The sequence below is a fragment of the Stigmatopora argus genome, chromosome 9 (genome assembly GCF_051989625.1).
Source record: "Stigmatopora argus isolate UIUO_Sarg chromosome 9, RoL_Sarg_1.0, whole genome shotgun sequence".
In the NCBI taxonomy this organism is placed as follows: domain Eukaryota; kingdom Metazoa; phylum Chordata; class Actinopteri; order Syngnathiformes; family Syngnathidae; genus Stigmatopora; species Stigmatopora argus.
Genome location: NC_135395.1, coordinates 14077609 through 14094972, shown reverse-complemented (window position 1 = coordinate 14094972; position 17364 = coordinate 14077609). Strand labels below are relative to the sequence as shown.

The following is a 17364-nucleotide window of genomic DNA, read 5'->3' as shown; positions in this document are numbered from 1 at the left end:
TACTCATCATTCATACTTCACCTCACTCCATAAATTTCTGTCATGATTACCCACACAGCAAGGAGCACGACCCCTTGAGCTCACGTGTGACCACGTCATCGACTGAGTGGAGGTACCTGTAATTTACTTTTATTCCTTTACTTATCTATTTATTGTTTGATAAAATGAAATACCGACGATTTGGGTTGATTTATCAAAGACATTACGGCTGTCATTGCAATGCGAACTTGGCTCCCCGGCCCAGCCCTGTTTCTGTTTACCATTCATACCACATTACATCTTTCCATTAAGAGTCAATGTGACACCAGACGCGTCGTGCTGACAATTGAGAGTGAAATCAGTGTGAAATTGTGTTTCAGCTCGGCTGATCCATTTGATCCGTACCCGATAGGGACCACATCCCCAAACAGGTAATCATATTGGTTCGGGAGCTGTGACTGTTTTGCAGCTCTCGTCATGCATAATGCAGCACATTGTGATTATAAGTCGCTTTTCTCTTCTGCAGCTCCTATGACCTGCCGCAGCCCCTCTCGGAGATTTCCATCAACAGGTACGGAATGGATCATACAAATTACACCTTGCCCTATTGGGAGTGCTGTTTGTGCTGCCACTATGAGCACAAATGTGTTATTGTTGAGACTCGTTTCATTGTTGTAATCAGCTTGTCTTATGCTCTATTGCGTTCTAACTCGAATTAAAGAAGTAATTACAATAATACATCTTTTGCATTGATTTGCTATATTGTCTGCAGCCACTTTAGTATGTAGTACTTTCTTCTTTATCACCTTATCGAGTAAAGTAGAGATTTATATTTAATTAACTCAGTCAATAATTAACTGGGCAAACAGACCACTGCAATCTTTTTTTCCATTTCTGAATATCAAAAACTGAGACTTGATATACACTGTGTGCACCCAAATCTTCTATTCATTTTGGGGGCTACTGCCAGTCACTCAAAGGACCAAACTCTTTTAGGCCAATCAGCATGCTTCTTTCCATTCCCTTTAACTGGATTGTTTATTTGTGGAGCTTGTCCTTAATCTGACGGAAGGCAAAACTGATTTGCATGGTGGAGGGTAAATGCATGCTTGATATAAGAAAGTACTAGCTGATAAGTTTATTAATAGGTATACTTTAATAAAGGGAGAGACATCGGAGACATAATCTAGCGTTAAACTTGCAAGTGAGAATCGATCCTGGCTCGTCCTCGCCACCGGAGCATTCTGAAGAAAGGCATCCTCTTCTGTCCATTTAGTCGCACATAATCAAAACACTTAAGGTTATCTTATTCAAACAATTGCATAAGCTAACCGAATAACACAATTAAGGTCAAAAAACAACTGCAACAACAATTGCATATTAGGTCGGAAACCAAAAACAACTGTGTAACTGGGAGATCTCCAGTGTAAAAATAATAACAATTATGTATTAAATATTTGATTTTCAGTAGTATTCAAATTTCGAGGCTTTGAAACAAAACATTCCCATCCAACTCACGTCAGCTAATCTGTGCCTTTTTTCCCCACAAATCTGTCACAAGGACTTCCAGTGACAAAATGACTTAATTGACGCAGGCTTTTCTGCCAACTAATAAATTATGCGGGTGTGGTCTGCAAAGGCATTGAAATATATTTGGGTTGTGTTATACACCAGCGCGCATGGGTGTTATAATTCTCACGACTTAACACACAAAATTAGGTCAGTGCTTCATGTAAAAATAAAGTTGAAAATTTAACACATTCTTTTGAGAATTATCTAGCTTTATTCTGATGAGAATTTAACTAGCCTTGTTTCTAATTTTATTTCAAATGGTATTTTTTATCTTCAGTGCTTCAGATATTTTCGTGGAGAGGAATGATCCAGAGTTCACGTAAGTTATTTTATCTTCCTTCAGTAATCGTTCATTGTAATTAATCCAATGACGGTGGGTTATAAATATGTACCTATTTTTTTAGATGGTGTTGACATGATTAAATTTTTGGTTGGCCAAAATTCTGTCACACCACCAGTTACAATAAATATTTGGTGATTTCCATATTCATTTATCATTTTAGCAAAACCGCCTTAGAAGCCAAGCTTGTGTGTTTCAAGAATTTGTTGTTCAAGTATGAAAACAAAAGTCAAGAAGAGGCAACAATAAGATGTTTTACAATTAAACAAAATCAAAGTTGCATGCATGCAAAATCAGAATCGGGTGTCAGGCTCTCGGTACTTGGACGTTTGGTCGCCAGACTTTGGTCGCCCGGATGTTTGACAACATGCTAGAGCGTTTACTGTTGAAACCAGCTCTCAAAATTATATTCCTGAGAGAGAGTTTAATATCTAAATATCTACTGTTGAAACCAGCTCTCAAAATTATATACGTCCGGGCGACCAAACGTCCGGGCGACCAAACGTCCGGGCGACCAAACGTCCGGGCGACCAAACGTCCGGGCGACCAAACGTCCGGGCGACCAAACGTCCGGGCGACCAAACGTCCGGGCGACCAAACGTCCGGGCGACCAAACGTCCGGGCGACCAAACGTCCGGGCGACCAAACGTCCGGGCGACCAAACGTCCGGGCGACCAAACGTCCGGGCGACCAAACGTCCGGGCGACCAAACGTCCGGGCGACCAAACGTCCGGGCGACCAAACGTCCGGGCGACCAAACGTCCGGGCGACCAAACGTCCGGGCGACCAAACGTCCGGGCGACCAAACGTCCGGGCGACCAAACGTCCGGGCGACCAAACGTCCGGGCGACCAAACGTCCGGTCATGAGGCTCTATGTCAAAATGGATCAGCCGTCAATGGCAGCCAAACATGCCTGTTTTATTGCTGAACTTAATTTGTGTGTGTTCCTACTACCCAGTATGAACAAGGACATCCTGACATCGCTCTCCACTGATGTCATCCCCATCGACACTAGCGCCACAAGGTATTATTCACCTGCCGCCTCCTGGTGAATTTAAATGTGTAATGGATACGCGGGCTTAGAGCCTTACAAATCCACTTCTCAAACAATACACTTATTCTGTTGTTCCGCTCCGTGTGCCACGACTCATCCATCACCGCTCGCCTCCTCTTCAGCCTAAGCACTCACCGGTCGTGGGCACGCACGTGGAAAACCACAATGCCTCTGCAGACCGACGCAGAGGAAGAGAGGTGATGACACACTTGGATTTATTCTTACGCCTCCACTTCATGTAGTGGAGCCTGTTTTTGTTCAGTTCTCCCTTTGCCCGTTACGAACTAAAAGCCTTTTAATGTGTATGTTCTGGCTCAGCCAAGGAGTGGGCCAACTGGAGGAACAACAGACTACGGTTAGGTTTGAGAGAAAGTAAGTAATATCTTGATTTAATAGCACTGGAGGAGGGTTAGAACATTCTTGTTGTTTTTATCCCACTGACCCTTATGCAGCAACACTTTGTCTACTGAGCCAGAATACATTGTGCTCTGGTGTGAACAAAAATGCATCAGATAACAGATGTATATTTGTTACAAGCGTAGTCAACACAGCTTTTTTTCCCTTGAATGTACAGAAATATTTTCATGGTTTCATACCCGTCAACCTCGGCCAATTGATCCCCTAAATAATGATTGCAATTCCCCTTATTAAGCAATAATAAACCGTACAAATGCAACGCGGCACATATTTACTCACATAAGCCGCACTTGAAAGTTTAAAATTTCCCTCGAAGTGGACCTAGTGCCTTTTTGTATGTACTAAATTCAAGATTCTGTAAATGTCGCTGTATGACGCTGACAGCTTGATTATCTGGGTACATTGCTTGCTTACATGCTATATTTAGGGAAAAGGCGGATGTGAAAGGGCAATGCACGTGCGCATATCTTGCTTAAAGGATGACAATAGAGATTTTATGGGTAAAGCGAGACACACAAAGTTGTTATACGGTGTACACAATTTTTGAAATGATCAAAATACGTATAAAATACGGGAAAAACGTATAAGTTGACTGGTATGTGGTTTTTAGGTCCAAAGAAAATGACTCGCCATGGGATAGGTGGACATCCCCCTCTGTGTATACTATCCCAAAAACAACTCTGGAAGAAGATGAGGAAGTGGAGAGGTATTTATCGCTTGCGGTGGAGCTCATTAGATGCAAATTAAAGTGGATTTTTTTTTCCGCTTTTCTCATTCTGGCTGGAAATTAAGAGGCTGTCAGGCATTTGATTGAAAACAAGCTAAACTTAAGTGGAAACTTATACATAATGAAGTTATTTGTTGTGTTTTGTAGCCTGGATGAGTCGCAAAGCCACACAGTGACAACCATCACCACCATCAGGTAGGAAATGCAAGATTTTGCAACGTTGGGTAGTAATGCTCACTTCATGATCAAGAGACAGAATTGTGAAAGTGACCCAGTTTGTCAATAAATCGCTGGCCTCTGTGGAGAATGCTTATAACGGCAGGGAGGGGAAAAATCCCTGTTTACTGGAATGTGTCCAGCATATTGATAGAGCTAGCCAACAGTGAAAGTCTAATCCGGCTCTCTTTCATATTCCAGGGAGACCTTCGGTGAACAGGAGGGCATGACAATGGATCGGTGAGTTCATGATCTTGTGAAAGTTTGCTGTTTACTCTATTGGTCATTTGAACGGCTTCAATGCAATGCAGTTCGAAGCTTCTAATTTTTTTTTTTAATCAGGCAGGTACTCTTTTTTTTTTTTTTTTCCCTGCATATTGCGTTAATATATACTGGTTGAAACAAATTTTGCACAATTTATTGGGCAAGTGGAAAATCAGTGCCGTGAATGCTCATGTTTCAGTGCCATTGACGGCACTATAGATGTCCAATCCGTTTTGACGCAAACTCTAAGCGTAGTGTTGTCCAAATTATGGCTTTAAAATCTACTTTTCTTTTTGTGCCTCTTATCTTACTGTAATCTAATATTTGCTATGATAAGTAGTCAGAGAGCCAATTAGGTTTTGAGGAGATATTTGATGTAAAATGTTCATGAACTGCCCAATTGCATGGGGAACTTAAGTACTTTGAATGTAGCTTGTGTCACTTAGTTGCGTCATTATAGTTTGAAAATGAATAGCAAAAAAGTTACCGTCATAAAAAAGAAATAAAAAATGCAAATTCACTATTCCAAAGAGGTCTTAATTAGCTTTTTAAAGTCTGACAATTTAGGTAAACAATTTGTGGCTCAGACAATCTATTTCTATAACACATTGAAGTCTTTTTGTGTTTGTTTTTTTCACCTGACAAACTTTTAATTTCTCTGAAATATCAATAAGAAGGAGCTTTGAAAAAGATTTATATATATTTATTTTAATCAGAGAAAATGGATGGTTGGATGGATGAAAATAATTGTTTGTTTAATTACTGCTGCCACAAGAAAAAAAGACGGTGGGTTCAACTCTAGTGTGAATAACACAAATAATAATCTGTTTTCTGTAACAGGAAAAAAAATGTTTAAACCACCGTGACATTATTTAATTCAATAATTCTTTGGCGTACCCCAAATGAAAGCCCCTTTGCCATGTGTAATGTTTATCACATTTTTGGAAACTAAATTAATTGGCTGCCCTTAAAATTCAACTGGCGCAACTGATCCAATATCTTTCATCTTCCTACTCGTGTAATTTCTTCTTCTTGCCTTCCTTCTCGCCATCCCACACAATTACGAGCCTCCAGATGTCCGATTAATGACGCGCATTAGAGGTGCCCCTTTGTCAAACGGCTCGCTATCAAGAGGCCTGACATTAAGCGGCCATGACAGAAAATGATTATCTTCCCCTGCGTGCATGTGCTGTGTGTATCATCACTGCCACACGTGAGTGAGCGATGAGACTAACGATGCGCCGTCTCTCTGACACCAGGACCCTTCTGGTGGAGGCCCCGCGCGTCCCCACACCCGAACCTGACATTAAAAAGTGAGAATTGCTTCAATCAAAGTGATAAGTCGCTAACCACTGTCGGTGTCGTCTGAGCTCGCTCATCTTCATCCTGCACGTGTGCTGTGTGTTTAAGGCCCTTTGTGTACGTGAAGGAATACGTCAATACCACAGAGCTGGCAACCCATAATGCCACAGACTCGATCAATAGGTATGTCTTATTTATGTTATTGACCAGAAAGCGAGCTGATTAAAGATGTTAGTTTACATCTTGATAATGACATTGCTTTCTGCCTGTCTGTTCCAGCTGGTCCTCTTCTTACTCCAGGTAATTACCTCCACCAAGCAGGTTATGTTTTTTAAATTTTATTTTCAACCCCAGAGCTGATTGCTTAGATCAGGGGTGTCAGACTCGGATTGGTTCGCGGGCCGCTTTAACGTCAACTTGATTTCACGTGGGCCGGACCATTTTAGATATAATATTTAGATTTTTTTAAAATAAATGGATTAAAAGCCCTGAATATTCAGTTTTTTATAGATCTAAAACAATGTTTATTTTAGCTTTTTTATATATTTTTAGATTTTACACTGATTTTTTTAACTAAAAACACAGAAAAAATGGATTAAAAAATTACAATGATTGATTTAAAAGGGGGAAAATCAGGAAATTTATTATACATCTATACTCTTCATTTTAATTTCATCCTAAAACAGAAAGTCGGCACTCATGATTTACTTTCCCGGGCCACACAAAATGATGCGGCGGGCCAGATTTGGCCCCAGGGCCGCCACTTTGACATGTGGCTTAGATCATTAATTGCAGACTTATTGTTGCCTGTAGGTTACAAGTTTGTCAGTAGAGGACATGCAGCATCTTTGGGTGTGGTCTTGTCTCTTGCCTGATGAGGCGTTTAGGGAGCGAGCCATGCGGTCGTAGTTCATTTTGAACTTGTCGTCATATTTGGTCAAGTTACCCGTGATATCTTGTAATTATATTGCGTGTGTGATGCATACTAATGATTGGTTAATACAAAAAATGCTTACTCCTGCTGTAAAATAAGGTTCTTTATCTAAATGAACCTCAGTTTTTTAGTGGTTATGTATTGAAAAGAGATATTTGTCATTGGTATGGCAACTGGTAAAGTCCAATAAGGCTTTAGTTGCCAAGACCTTAAAATCTAAAGTCCATGATTTGAGATTAATAAGCATGTTCTTCATCAATGTTCCCAATTTGAGAAGTATTGAAGTATTCTTAAGTTATATTAAAAAAAAAATCTTCCAATGCCCACCTGTGCATTATTCTGATACTTCTATTGGGACAACATTGTGAAGAACTGTGACTTAGAGGTCATTTAATTTTTTAAAAACTGTCAAGTATACTTATCTAGTCTATTTTATTGCTGTGTCAGTTTTTCTGATATAAACATCAAGTGCAGGTTTTTAAATCATTCACTGACATTAAGTTACTTGGAAGTAAATGAATATTCTCAGCAACCTATGGTCAATTTTTACTCTTCTGGCAGAAGGTCCTTGTGGTTATTGATGTTTGTAAGTCAACCAATCTTTTTCATGTGTGTCTCCCCTGCAGCTCTTCGTCCTCCCCTTGCACATACTGTGGACAGCTGGTAGGCAATGATGCCAAGATCACCCTCGAGCATCTTAATATTAGCTGTCACCCGGAATGTTTCAAGGTGATTTTGACTTTTGAGGCAACTTTTTTTTTTACTCTGCAGAAATATATATATATTTTTTAAATAAAACACATTGTGAGCTCAAAATAAATAAATAAAATGATAACCTAGTTTGACACAAAGACTGCTACAGGGAAAATAACTTCCTGGAGGCCAAGCTGGTTGCTTGGCAACCACAGGCGGCAGGAAGATTCCAGTGAGTGGCACATACTGAGATATACAAATTTGAAACCCCATTGTGCCGCTTGGGTACCTTTTCAATCAGCCGTCCTCCAAACATCTTTTACTTCTATTTTTTCATATTTCGTGTGGAGTTACAATTTTTTTTGACTCTAATCTCAATGTGCTCATGCGGCGGAGCCTCAGTATCGCACAACTGCCGAGCTTTTACGGGGCAATTTCCAGAAAAAGGGGACATTTAAGCTTGGAAGTTTTTAAGAAAATAACCGTCTTCTAGCTGTTACTGCGGACAAACTTGCGTAAAGATAATTAACTTTAAAATTTGCCTCCAGGTTCCATAATTATTTGCAAGAGACAGCAATTAAGCTAAATACTTGAAAAATGGCATTTACAATGCAAATTAATGGTTTTATTTGAGATTCAATTTGATCAATAGGGGGGTAGAAAAAGACATAGGCTTTCAAGTTAAAAAAAAGCCTTTATTGTCATCATACACAGCTGCGTATAACGAAATTGGTGATAAATAAATAAAATAATAACCTGGTTTGACACAGAGTCTGAATCTGTATTTAGTATGAGGATTGCATAAATTGTTTTTGTCAGGGGGAAGTAAAATTATGGGATGATGCATTGCATTTTGGCCCACTTGTGTATTTTGTGGACATAAATTGCTCCGAAAATTAAATGCAAAGTAAAAGACAGCCTCCCTGTTTTCCAGTGTGCTTCATGCTGGAAGCCGATGGGCGACCTCATCTACAATATGTTCTTGCACGGAGGCAAAGTCCACTGTGAAAGCTGCTACTCTGCAGTCTTCGATTGATCGCAGCAGTTCTTCATTTGCATTTAAAGTGAGAAGCGGCCTTCTTCCAACAAGTTTGGACTGCTTCAAATGCAAGAAGCATGAAGGTTTAGGGTGAGCCAAGAGACTGTAACGAGCAATGAAAATAATTACTTCAGATTCTTTGCAGGTAAGAGCAGATTTTCACTGGCCAAACATGTTCGTGTTCTCCTTTCTGCTGGTGAAAGTGACTTAAGGATTTAACGTATTCATACCGTGAGCAAATTTTGATTTTAGATGTGTTGTTTTAGCTTAACCCTTTGCGGGGCACGATAATAATCGATAAGAAGTAAGGTAAGCTAACAGTGAGTGAGGTCGAAATGTCCCAAAATGAAGACAAAGTGGTGCAGTTTAAATGAATTAGTCACTAGATGAATGTCCAATCCAATGCAGTTTAAATGGATTGAACATCTATCACTGTCAATGGCTGCAAGTGAGATAAAAAAATGAAATACAATATTAACAACATATTTCAAATTCAGTGATACTACTGTTTTGGGGAAAATATATATATATACTTTTCTTTCTGTTGCTTGTTCATAAAATGAATGTTTTTTTCCAGATATAAAAATATGACAAATATAATGTGCTGGTTTGTGTATTAGACAAAAAAATAATAATTGCACGTATATATTGATGTGTAATATTGGCAGCAACTGCCTGGCAAAAATAATATGGCATCCAAAGTCACTTTAACCCATTGATGCATGAATTATGAACACAAAGGGCTGTAACCATTCTGCATTTATTCATTTATTTTTATAACATTGCATTCAGTTATAAATTAATACAAAAAATAATATAAATAACAAAATAATGATTAATAATAAAAATATATAATGATAGCTAATACTGAATTCTCAAATGACTAAATAGTCACTTGCCCTCTATAGGGTTAAAGTCCTGAGAATAAAAAAAACTTATCTAATTATACCCAAATTTAAAAAAAAAGTGAGAAGCATGACCTAAATGTCAATTGAAAAAAATGTCAATCTATCTAACGGATTACCTTTGCATTGTCAAATAACATTAGCTACTTGTTTAAAAAAAAGTTGCTACTGTCCTGATTGTCCTCACACAGTTGGCACACTGGATTCCACCTTGGCTTCACTCCTATGCAAACATACCCCACATGACAATAAAAAAAAAAAGTCCCACTCCAGAGAAACTGCAGTGCATGGTTTAAAGTTAATGCCCAGCGCCTTGACCTTATTGAACTTCAAGTATGTGCCTTATCAGATTCAAATGTCAATTCAATAACAGAGCATGAGGGAGCAATAGTTTTGTGTACAGGCATACATAAAGTGCCCACTTTAGTCCCTCATTAAAAAGAGAAGAAAAAAATCATCCGCATGGTGTGGAACACATCTGGACTCTTGGAAGCTCTCCATCTTCCTGGCCCGTTTAAGGCTGACGTCGGTGTTTGCCTCTGGCTCTGCTCACGGCGATTCTTTGGATGTGCTTCCACAATAGCGCCGGATCCGACTCGTTGGTTCTTATCAGAGACTCCAGCCCTTCCGCTTGGTCCAAGCTCTGCCAGTAGTCCTGAGGCCACATTTTCAACCATCTGCAGAAGCATTTGTCAACATTAGGCTGATCACAGAACATGTTTGGATTAGGCATGCAAGGCACATTAGATGCGGCTGTTAGTGGATGGTTAAGGCGGGGGACTGCCACAATTAATCGGTTATCAAATTAATGGAATTAACCCTCCCCCCTAAAAAAGTGCCTTGTCCACTGCCTTTATAGTGGATGGCATTGGACATCCAATCCATTTGAAATGCTTGATGGATGGAAGTATTGACTTATAAATTGTCAAAATCCTCACAGATGAATTAGATCCCATTCAAATCAAAGGAGAAGGCTTTTTCCCAGAAGGGAAGATTTTGGAACAGACTCACCCATCATGTTCTGGCAGGTCTTGAACTTCTCCATAGCCCGGGCTGGGCAAAGGGCATCCCATATGAGCGCTGGAAGCAATCTTGGCTTTTGGATATGGGTCGGTCTCAGGGGTTTTCCTATTGGCTCTCTCCGCAGTCAGCCTGGCGTTCTCCCGGTCGCACACGTAGCACTCAAATCCATTCAAGTAGTTGGGTTTGCTCATGTCGTTGACCCCCCATTCGCGGGTCTCCAGAGCCTCCAGCAAACGGGCATTGGTGACGCTGCGAATGTTTTTGAACTCCAAATAGTGGGCGTATTCTGTGTCATTCTCATCTAGAAATCGAAGGAAGTCGGCGAGAGCTCTAGGCGAGGGGAAGTCGTCGATAAAGATGACAGAGTGGTTGTTGGGCATCCAGTCCGCCGCGACGGGAGAGCCCCGGTACACGGGAACGCAGCCCTGGTGGAGGGGCCGCCACAGCTTCTCCGTCATGTAGTCTGGGCACAAACCGTTCTCCAGTGCCAGGTGGAACTTGTAGCGGCTGACAAACCTCATGAAAGAGGTCTCCTCGCCCGTGGCGGTGGAAGTGTCTTCTAGATGCGCAGGGAGAGCTTTATTGTTCAGACATTTACCGTAAGAATCCACCTGAGGATGGGAAACGGTACAGAGAATAGTCACATTTTACCCTACTTTTTTGATTCGAGGGTGGCGGTGAACCATATTGATAACAATATATATTGGGTTTATTCTGGGATATTATATATGTGAATATTAATCATTATATGTACATGAGCTTTATTTCAATTTGGGACCGAGCAAGTTCGAGGTCACTCTCCATGTCAGCTGGCTCCGAGGACATTTAATTGTTTTGAGGACTATTGACCTGACAGATTACCAGGTTCTGGGCCGAGGACTGTTGATCTGAGTTCGCAATGAGGATCAGTGAAGGACTCTTAAATTGCTTTGACTTGGATTCCGGCAGATGGCGATAATCGAATCACACGGTGGCGAGGACGAGCCAGGATAGATTCTCACTTGCAATTTAACGCCAGAGATGTGCCCGATGCCTTCCTTGTATTGTTTTATATTATATTAAAGTATACCTATTAATAAACCTATCAATATGCCACACTTTTTATATTTTAAATTTGGTGAGATATAGCATGGTGTGCATTACCTGGATGTACTTCATGAGCTCTCGTACGTATCGGTCTCTATCCGAGGGCACGTCGCAGTGAGATTGCATGTAGAGTACGGGGGCCAGGCCCTCCCGCCTCAGCCGGTTCTTTTCCTTCAGAGATACCGCCGTAGGCTCCAACAGGTAGCTCAGAGAGGGCAGCCACTGCAGTGTCAGAGGGTAGTCGGACTCCCGGCGAAACGTGGCCGTGTAATTAAACAGCCTGATGCCGGGGCTGTGCGACAGGACGTAGTTATTCATGGGGGACTCTTCGTGGAACAGAGACCACGTCTGGTGGGGTAGACGAGGGAGTGGTGCTTCGTAGGCTCGGAAATCCGTCCCGTAGAAGATGATGGATGATGTCTTTTTGGACAGCTGGACCTTAGAATCATACATATTTTTTAAAAGTATTGCTTAAAGTTGAACAACATTGAATACATTATTGACCTTAACATTTTGCAGAATGGATAATGATTGTACTAGGGATGTCAAAAGAATCAAAGATCCTAAAATACTGTGATGAATTTTGATTGCAAACGTATCGCTAATCAGTTATTTGTTTTTGCTCTACCACATTTCATAAAAAATTGAAACAAAACTTGATTGTAATGGTTATTAGATAATGTTTCCATTTTCTTTGTTAACTCATTGGCTGCCATTGATGGCGATGGACATCCAATACATTTGGACTGGAAAGATGAGTATTCCCAGCCAGTCATCCCAGTTTAAATGGATTGGATGTCAGTGGCCATGAGTCAATATTGGATCACTTTTTTGTTAGTTTTGGGGTACTTAGAGTAAATTTCCGGTTGAATCTGGGCCACTTCCAATACATTTTGGATCGTATTCTATAGATTTTAGTGCATTTCTGGGTCATTTCCAGTTGACTTTGTAGCATTTACATGTCACTTTCTGAGGATTGTGCCAATTCCAGGAGTTTTTGAGGGCATTAAAAAATAATGACCACCAATTGAGGAAAACTAAGAATTTTTTGGGGGGGGGGGATACTGTATTGAAAATTGCATAGAGCATATACTTTCACTGCCACTGATGATAACATTACTATTTCCTCACATCCTTCGCCACTGAATTTAAATTTCCCAAAGATTTATCATTAGTAGACAGACTTCTATCGCCGTCAATGGCAGACAATAAATGTAGATAGATAAAAAAATGCAACAACCTATTCACTACCTTGCGATTGCTTGTTGCCATGCAGGACGAGGTGGCACAGTCGATTCGTTCAGTATCTCCAGGAAAATGCGGGAATAATCCCCCAGTCCACCACAAGATGATGGGCAACTCCTTATTGCTCCGCCGATCTTGGTTGCCAGGTCCGCGGTAAGAAGTCATTTGGGCGAACTCCATGTCAGCGAGCGCACTTTGGGGTTTAAAAAGTCCTTGGTCCCCTGCGTCATTGCGATGCTCATCGGGTAAGGACGCAAACGAGACCCACACCCAGCATAGGACACCAAACACACCCAAACATAAACAGGACACCAGCCTGCTTCTCCCTGCCATCTGAAGGCGCACAAAGCAACATAAAAGTTAAAAGTCATCAGCAGCAAAAGAGTCATTCATGTTACTCTCTCGGGTTGAAATATTCTGTACCAAAATTATGAAGATAACTCGTAAAATAATTACCTTCGTCACCGCTGGAAACACATGGATGTTCTGTTTTTTCTTTTTCCTCAATTATTGCATAAGATTGCAGTTTTTGATTAAAAGTATTAGGGATGGTGACTGGATACAGCTGGAGGGGAATGAAAACAAACAGCTGGATTCTTCTTCTACGCTTTTGGTGAATTGGAAGCAGCATAATTGTGCACTGACATCTAGAGTTTAAAGATGGTACAATGTCAGCAAAAGCGGCGTTATCTATAAAAATAAAACACATCGAACAAATCAATTGAGAGGAACACGTAACTGACACGAGTGGACAAGTTTACATTAAATGAAATATCTTTATTTAAGAGTATAGTGTACAATACATTCAGAAATACAATTTGGCACATTTTAACCAATATAAATATTCGGAAAAATATCATACCTATTTACTTGTTAAAGATTTCTAAATGAAAATCAAGTATCGACTTACATTTTTTTGGTTGCCCTGACAATTCACTCACATTAATAACAATTTCTACAAACACTATAGCTTTAAGACACTGGTGCGCTTCCAACGTTTAGCCAATGGGGGCGCGGCTACACGTCACTACTACCAATATCAATCTGATGTAGGGGACTGGGGAAACCACATACAATTAACCATCAAGGACGGGGTAAGTACTTATTTTACGTGCTTTCTCGCATGCATGTGACATAAGCCTGCATGACCACTTTGTTGGTCAGCAGATCTCCAAGTGTGTTTGAACTGTTTGAAGTGCTTATGCTTTGATGCTAACTGCTAGCATGACCAGCATGGAATGTCAACAAGCCGACCACGTTAGCCGGCGAGCTTGCCAAATTAGTTTGAAAAGAGGTCGGGGGTCAGGTTTTTATTGTTTTTACTCTTGGTATAGTAATTGCTACTCGAATTCCCACTGTTATAAAACTCTTGATCGTGAACTCGACTCGATAGGAGGCTAGATAGCAATAGGTCGCAAGCTCAATTTGTCAGGCCAGCACATGGCTACGCATGCGCAGAGGTGTTTTCACGTCACCTGTTGACGTTGTGCAGGGCAAGAATAACCCTTACTTTGGTTGTTATAGTTGGTTATCATAATTATTCCCGAAACTTTCGGGTATCTGTATTTCACAAAAGTCATCAAAACTCATAGTTCAATTTTCAAAGGAAACAAACCACAATTTAAATGTAGATGAGTGAAATTAAGAAAAGGGGCCGTTGAGCATCATACAATTATTTAGGGTTTTTATGTATTCATCCTTTCTATAACCATATATTGCAATTGCAAATATTCTCAATATTTGAAATGGCTGGCTGCCGATCGCAAATTCAAAGTAATGAATTTTCGCTTCCAATTGAAGTCCTCTGATCAAAATGGACTGGACGTCTTTTGCTGTCAGGGCAGCCAGTGAGTTAGTACTGAAAAATAAAATAAAATACATTATGATCGTCTTTGAATTCCGAGGGGGCATCTCTAATGGATTTCTGCAGTTGAGCTCTGCGAAAACCTTTCATTTTATTCCCTGGCCATTTTGTGTCATCTTTTCTCCTTCAAAGATGATTTGAGCCCCTTTTTGTCTGCCACCCAAGCAAGGAGGGTTAAGCACGATGAGCGGGAAGAGCTTCCTGCTGAAGGTGATCCTGCTGGGGGACGGAGGGGTGGGCAAGTCCTCCTTAATGAACCGCTACGTCACCGACCGCTTCGACTCGCAGTCGTTTCACACCATCGGTGTGGAGTTCCTCAATAGGGACTTGGAAGTGGATGGGCGTCTGGTGACCCTCCAAATCTGGGACACGGCCGGCCAGGAACGCTTCAAGTCTTTGCGCACGCCTTTCTACCGCGGCGCCGACTGCTGCCTGCTCACCTTCGCCGTCAACGACCTGCAGAGCTTTCAAAACCTAGGCTGCTGGAAGAAGGAGTTCATGTATTACTCTGACGTGAAAGATCCCGAACGCTTTCCTTTCGTGGTGCTGGGCAACAAGGTGGACGTGGAGCAGAGGCAGGTAGGGGAGGACGAAGCGCGGGCCTGGTGCGAGGAGAACAGCTGCTGTCCTTACTTTGAGACGAGCGCTAAAGACGACACCAACGTCACGGCCGCGTTCGAGGCGGCCGTTCGGGAGGTTCTGGCCGCCGAGGAGCATATGGACCACTCGGTACTGAGCGGGACCATCGATCTCCACGGCAACCGCAAAATTTCTCGTGGGGCCTGCTGTTGACGCATTTGATTTGAGACCTCTGATAGGGTACGCGTAGGGCAGGTACCAGTTGCCCTATGGTTCTTTGGATAAGGTACGGCGGAGGACGTGTTCTTTATTGATACTGATAAGATTTAATCTGAGGAGAATAGTGTCACGGGTGCAGCTGCTATCGAAAGGGCTGATTTATTGCCCCAACTAAGATACAGGCACACTGAAATGCTCATTTTTGTACTGTTTGCTTCCTGTGATGTTGCACACTTGACCCTTGCAATGGTACTGATATATGGTATGTCACACGCTTTCAATGGCAGACAATGAGTTAGAAGGGGGGGAAAAGCATCCTTGTATGTGTCCTGCAAAATTAAATTAATTATTTAATTTTTCATTCATTTTTTAAAAATTAAATCCAAAATTAAAATGTTAAAGGGTTTTAAAAGTAAAAACTAAATTAATGGGTACAAAGAGAATATTGATGATTTTCTTTTTAATTTTTTTTTAATCCAATTTAAATATAAATGAAAGACAATATTTATTATTTTTCCCTTTGTTTTTTAAGGGAGTTTCAAAAAATTGGAGAAATAAGAACACTTGACTGTTTTATTTAATTTTAAAAAATCTGACCATTCATAATGTCTATGAATAAATGAAAAGGGATTAAAAAAAACTACTGTAGTCAACAATATCTCTTAACAAAATGTTTTATGTTAAAGGGTTTTAAAAGATAAAAGTAAATTAATGGGTACAAAGAGAATATTGATGATTTTCTTTTTTTTTCAAATTTAATCCAATTTAAATATAAATGAAAGACAATATTTATTATTTTCCCTTTGTTTTTTTAAGGGAGTTTAAAAAAAATGGAGACATAAGAAAACTTGTCTGTTTAATTTAATTTAAAAAAATCTGACCATTCATAATGTCTATGAATAAATAAAAAGGGATTTTAAAAAGCTGTACTGTAGTCAACAATATCTCTTAACAAAATAGTTATGTTTTATTTGTTTATCAATTAGTTGCCTATTAATGGTAGCATCCTTTTAATTCACTTCCATTGCACATTTTAGGATTTTTAACCCCCAGAAAACCTAAATTTAGGACGCTCGACTTGCCACACTGTTTTCTTTGGTACTATTCCAAAAAATGTGAAATATTAGATTGAAAAAACTGTTTTTTCCCAAAAGCACACTCACCAATAATAACAGTTGCATGCAAGGGTGAGAAGTAAAGTACTATTTACTGTTTGCAAGCCCTCATCTTATTCTCCCAATATCGTCATTTGTAATAGGTACGATGCAGTGATGCTCGCTGCTCTAATGCGTCATAGTATCGCTTGTCATTGATTTAAACCGAATTGTGAGCTTTGTTTCCATCTCGGCTATCTTTGTACGGTGTTATTCACATATTGTACTCAGGCCAGTGTCTTTGAATCAGCCTATTTTTTGGGGCTGTTTATAAACTGCTGTTTATTTCTCTCTCCCGTTCCCTTATTTTCGCAGACACTGTGCAATTTTTCAATCAGGGAATAATGGGTTTGTTTCCCTGATCTGTCGGAGTGGTTATGATTAGTATTGCACTGAACAAATTTCCTAATCAGAGCATTCTTTTAATTCTACCTACTTGCAAGCTTTAACAGACCAGTCTCTTTTTAAGCTATGCTCATTCTTTATGTATTTTTTTTGTCCTCTCAAAGCGTTTATTAAACACAAGACCTCTTCACTCATACATTACAAAGTGAATCATACATAAAAAGTATTAATAGGACTGTGTTTTCTCCTGATTTCTGCTGAATGGTACTTTCATTTCAATAATTTAGGTTTTTTTTGTTTTTTTTTTTAAGACTAACAGTTAAATTGGGAGTTGGGAATACTTTTAAGAAAATATTGTTTTATTGTTAATTGTTGCTTAAGTTATTGTTTTGTACACGTTGCGTTA

The 17364-nt window shown here is 40.1% G+C and overlaps 3 protein-coding genes across 12 annotated transcripts in view; 2 read left to right on the top strand and 1 right to left on the bottom strand.

Annotated features, from left to right (window-relative positions):
* znf185 (zinc finger protein 185 with LIM domain) overlaps nucleotides 1–9138 on the top strand; it is a 25724-nt gene extending 16586 nt beyond the window's left edge. For all 10 annotated transcript variants that reach the window (XM_077609189.1, XM_077609188.1, XM_077609191.1 and 7 more), the window contains 15 exons: nucleotides 59–112; nucleotides 360–410; nucleotides 506–550; nucleotides 1829–1870; nucleotides 2851–2916; nucleotides 3069–3143; nucleotides 3265–3318; nucleotides 3974–4069; nucleotides 4238–4285; nucleotides 4508–4546; nucleotides 5830–5883; nucleotides 5981–6055; nucleotides 6152–6172; nucleotides 7433–7535; nucleotides 8434–9138. In XM_077609189.1, the coding sequence (XP_077465315.1) occupies nucleotides 59–112; nucleotides 360–410; nucleotides 506–550; nucleotides 1829–1870; nucleotides 2851–2916; nucleotides 3069–3143; nucleotides 3265–3318; nucleotides 3974–4069; nucleotides 4238–4285; nucleotides 4508–4546; nucleotides 5830–5883; nucleotides 5981–6055; nucleotides 6152–6172; nucleotides 7433–7535; nucleotides 8434–8535 (925 nt within the window). In that variant the 3' untranslated portion in view covers nucleotides 8536–9138. The remainder of the gene's footprint in view (nucleotides 1–58; nucleotides 113–359; nucleotides 411–505; nucleotides 551–1828; nucleotides 1871–2850; nucleotides 2917–3068; nucleotides 3144–3264; nucleotides 3319–3973; nucleotides 4070–4237; nucleotides 4286–4507; nucleotides 4547–5829; nucleotides 5884–5980; nucleotides 6056–6151; nucleotides 6173–7432; nucleotides 7536–8433) is intronic.
* Nucleotides 9139–9333: 195 nt separating this feature from the next.
* Nucleotides 9334–13416, bottom strand: pofut4 (protein O-fucosyltransferase 4). The gene is made up of 5 exons (XM_077609199.1): nucleotides 13254–13416; nucleotides 12804–13130; nucleotides 11610–11990; nucleotides 10455–11077; nucleotides 9334–10120 (listed from the first exon to the last, which is right to left on the bottom strand). The coding sequence occupies exons 2-5, from the start codon at nucleotides 13128–13130 to the stop codon at nucleotides 9958–9960; spliced, it is 1494 nt and encodes a 497-aa protein (XP_077465325.1). The 5' UTR covers nucleotides 13254–13416; the 3' UTR covers nucleotides 9334–9957.
* A 375-nt stretch (nucleotides 13417–13791) lies between these two features.
* rab9b (RAB9B, member RAS oncogene family) lies at nucleotides 13792–15766 on the top strand. The gene is made up of 2 exons (XM_077609443.1): nucleotides 13792–13891; nucleotides 14794–15766. Exon 2 carries the CDS (start codon nucleotides 14845–14847, stop codon nucleotides 15451–15453), a length of 609 nt encoding a protein of 202 aa, XP_077465569.1. The 5' UTR covers nucleotides 13792–13891; nucleotides 14794–14844; the 3' UTR covers nucleotides 15454–15766.
* The last annotated feature ends 1598 nt before the right edge of the window (nucleotides 15767–17364 follow it).

Coding starts and splice junctions, on each gene's coding strand:
- pofut4 (XM_077609199.1), bottom strand. CDS start 13,130: ATGGCAGGGAGAAGCAGGCTGGTGTCCTGTTTATGTTTGGGTGTGTTT. Junction 11,078..11,609: donor AGCTCATGAAGTACATCCAG/GTAATGCACACC, acceptor TCCCATCCTCAG/GTGGATTCTTACGGTAAATG. Junction 10,121..10,454: donor GACCTGCCAGAACATGATGG/GTGAGTCTGTTC, acceptor ATGCTTCTGCAG/ATGGTTGAAAATGTGGCCTC.
- rab9b (XM_077609443.1), top strand. CDS start 14,845: ATGAGCGGGAAGAGCTTCCTGCTGAAGGTGATCCTGCTGGGGGACGGA.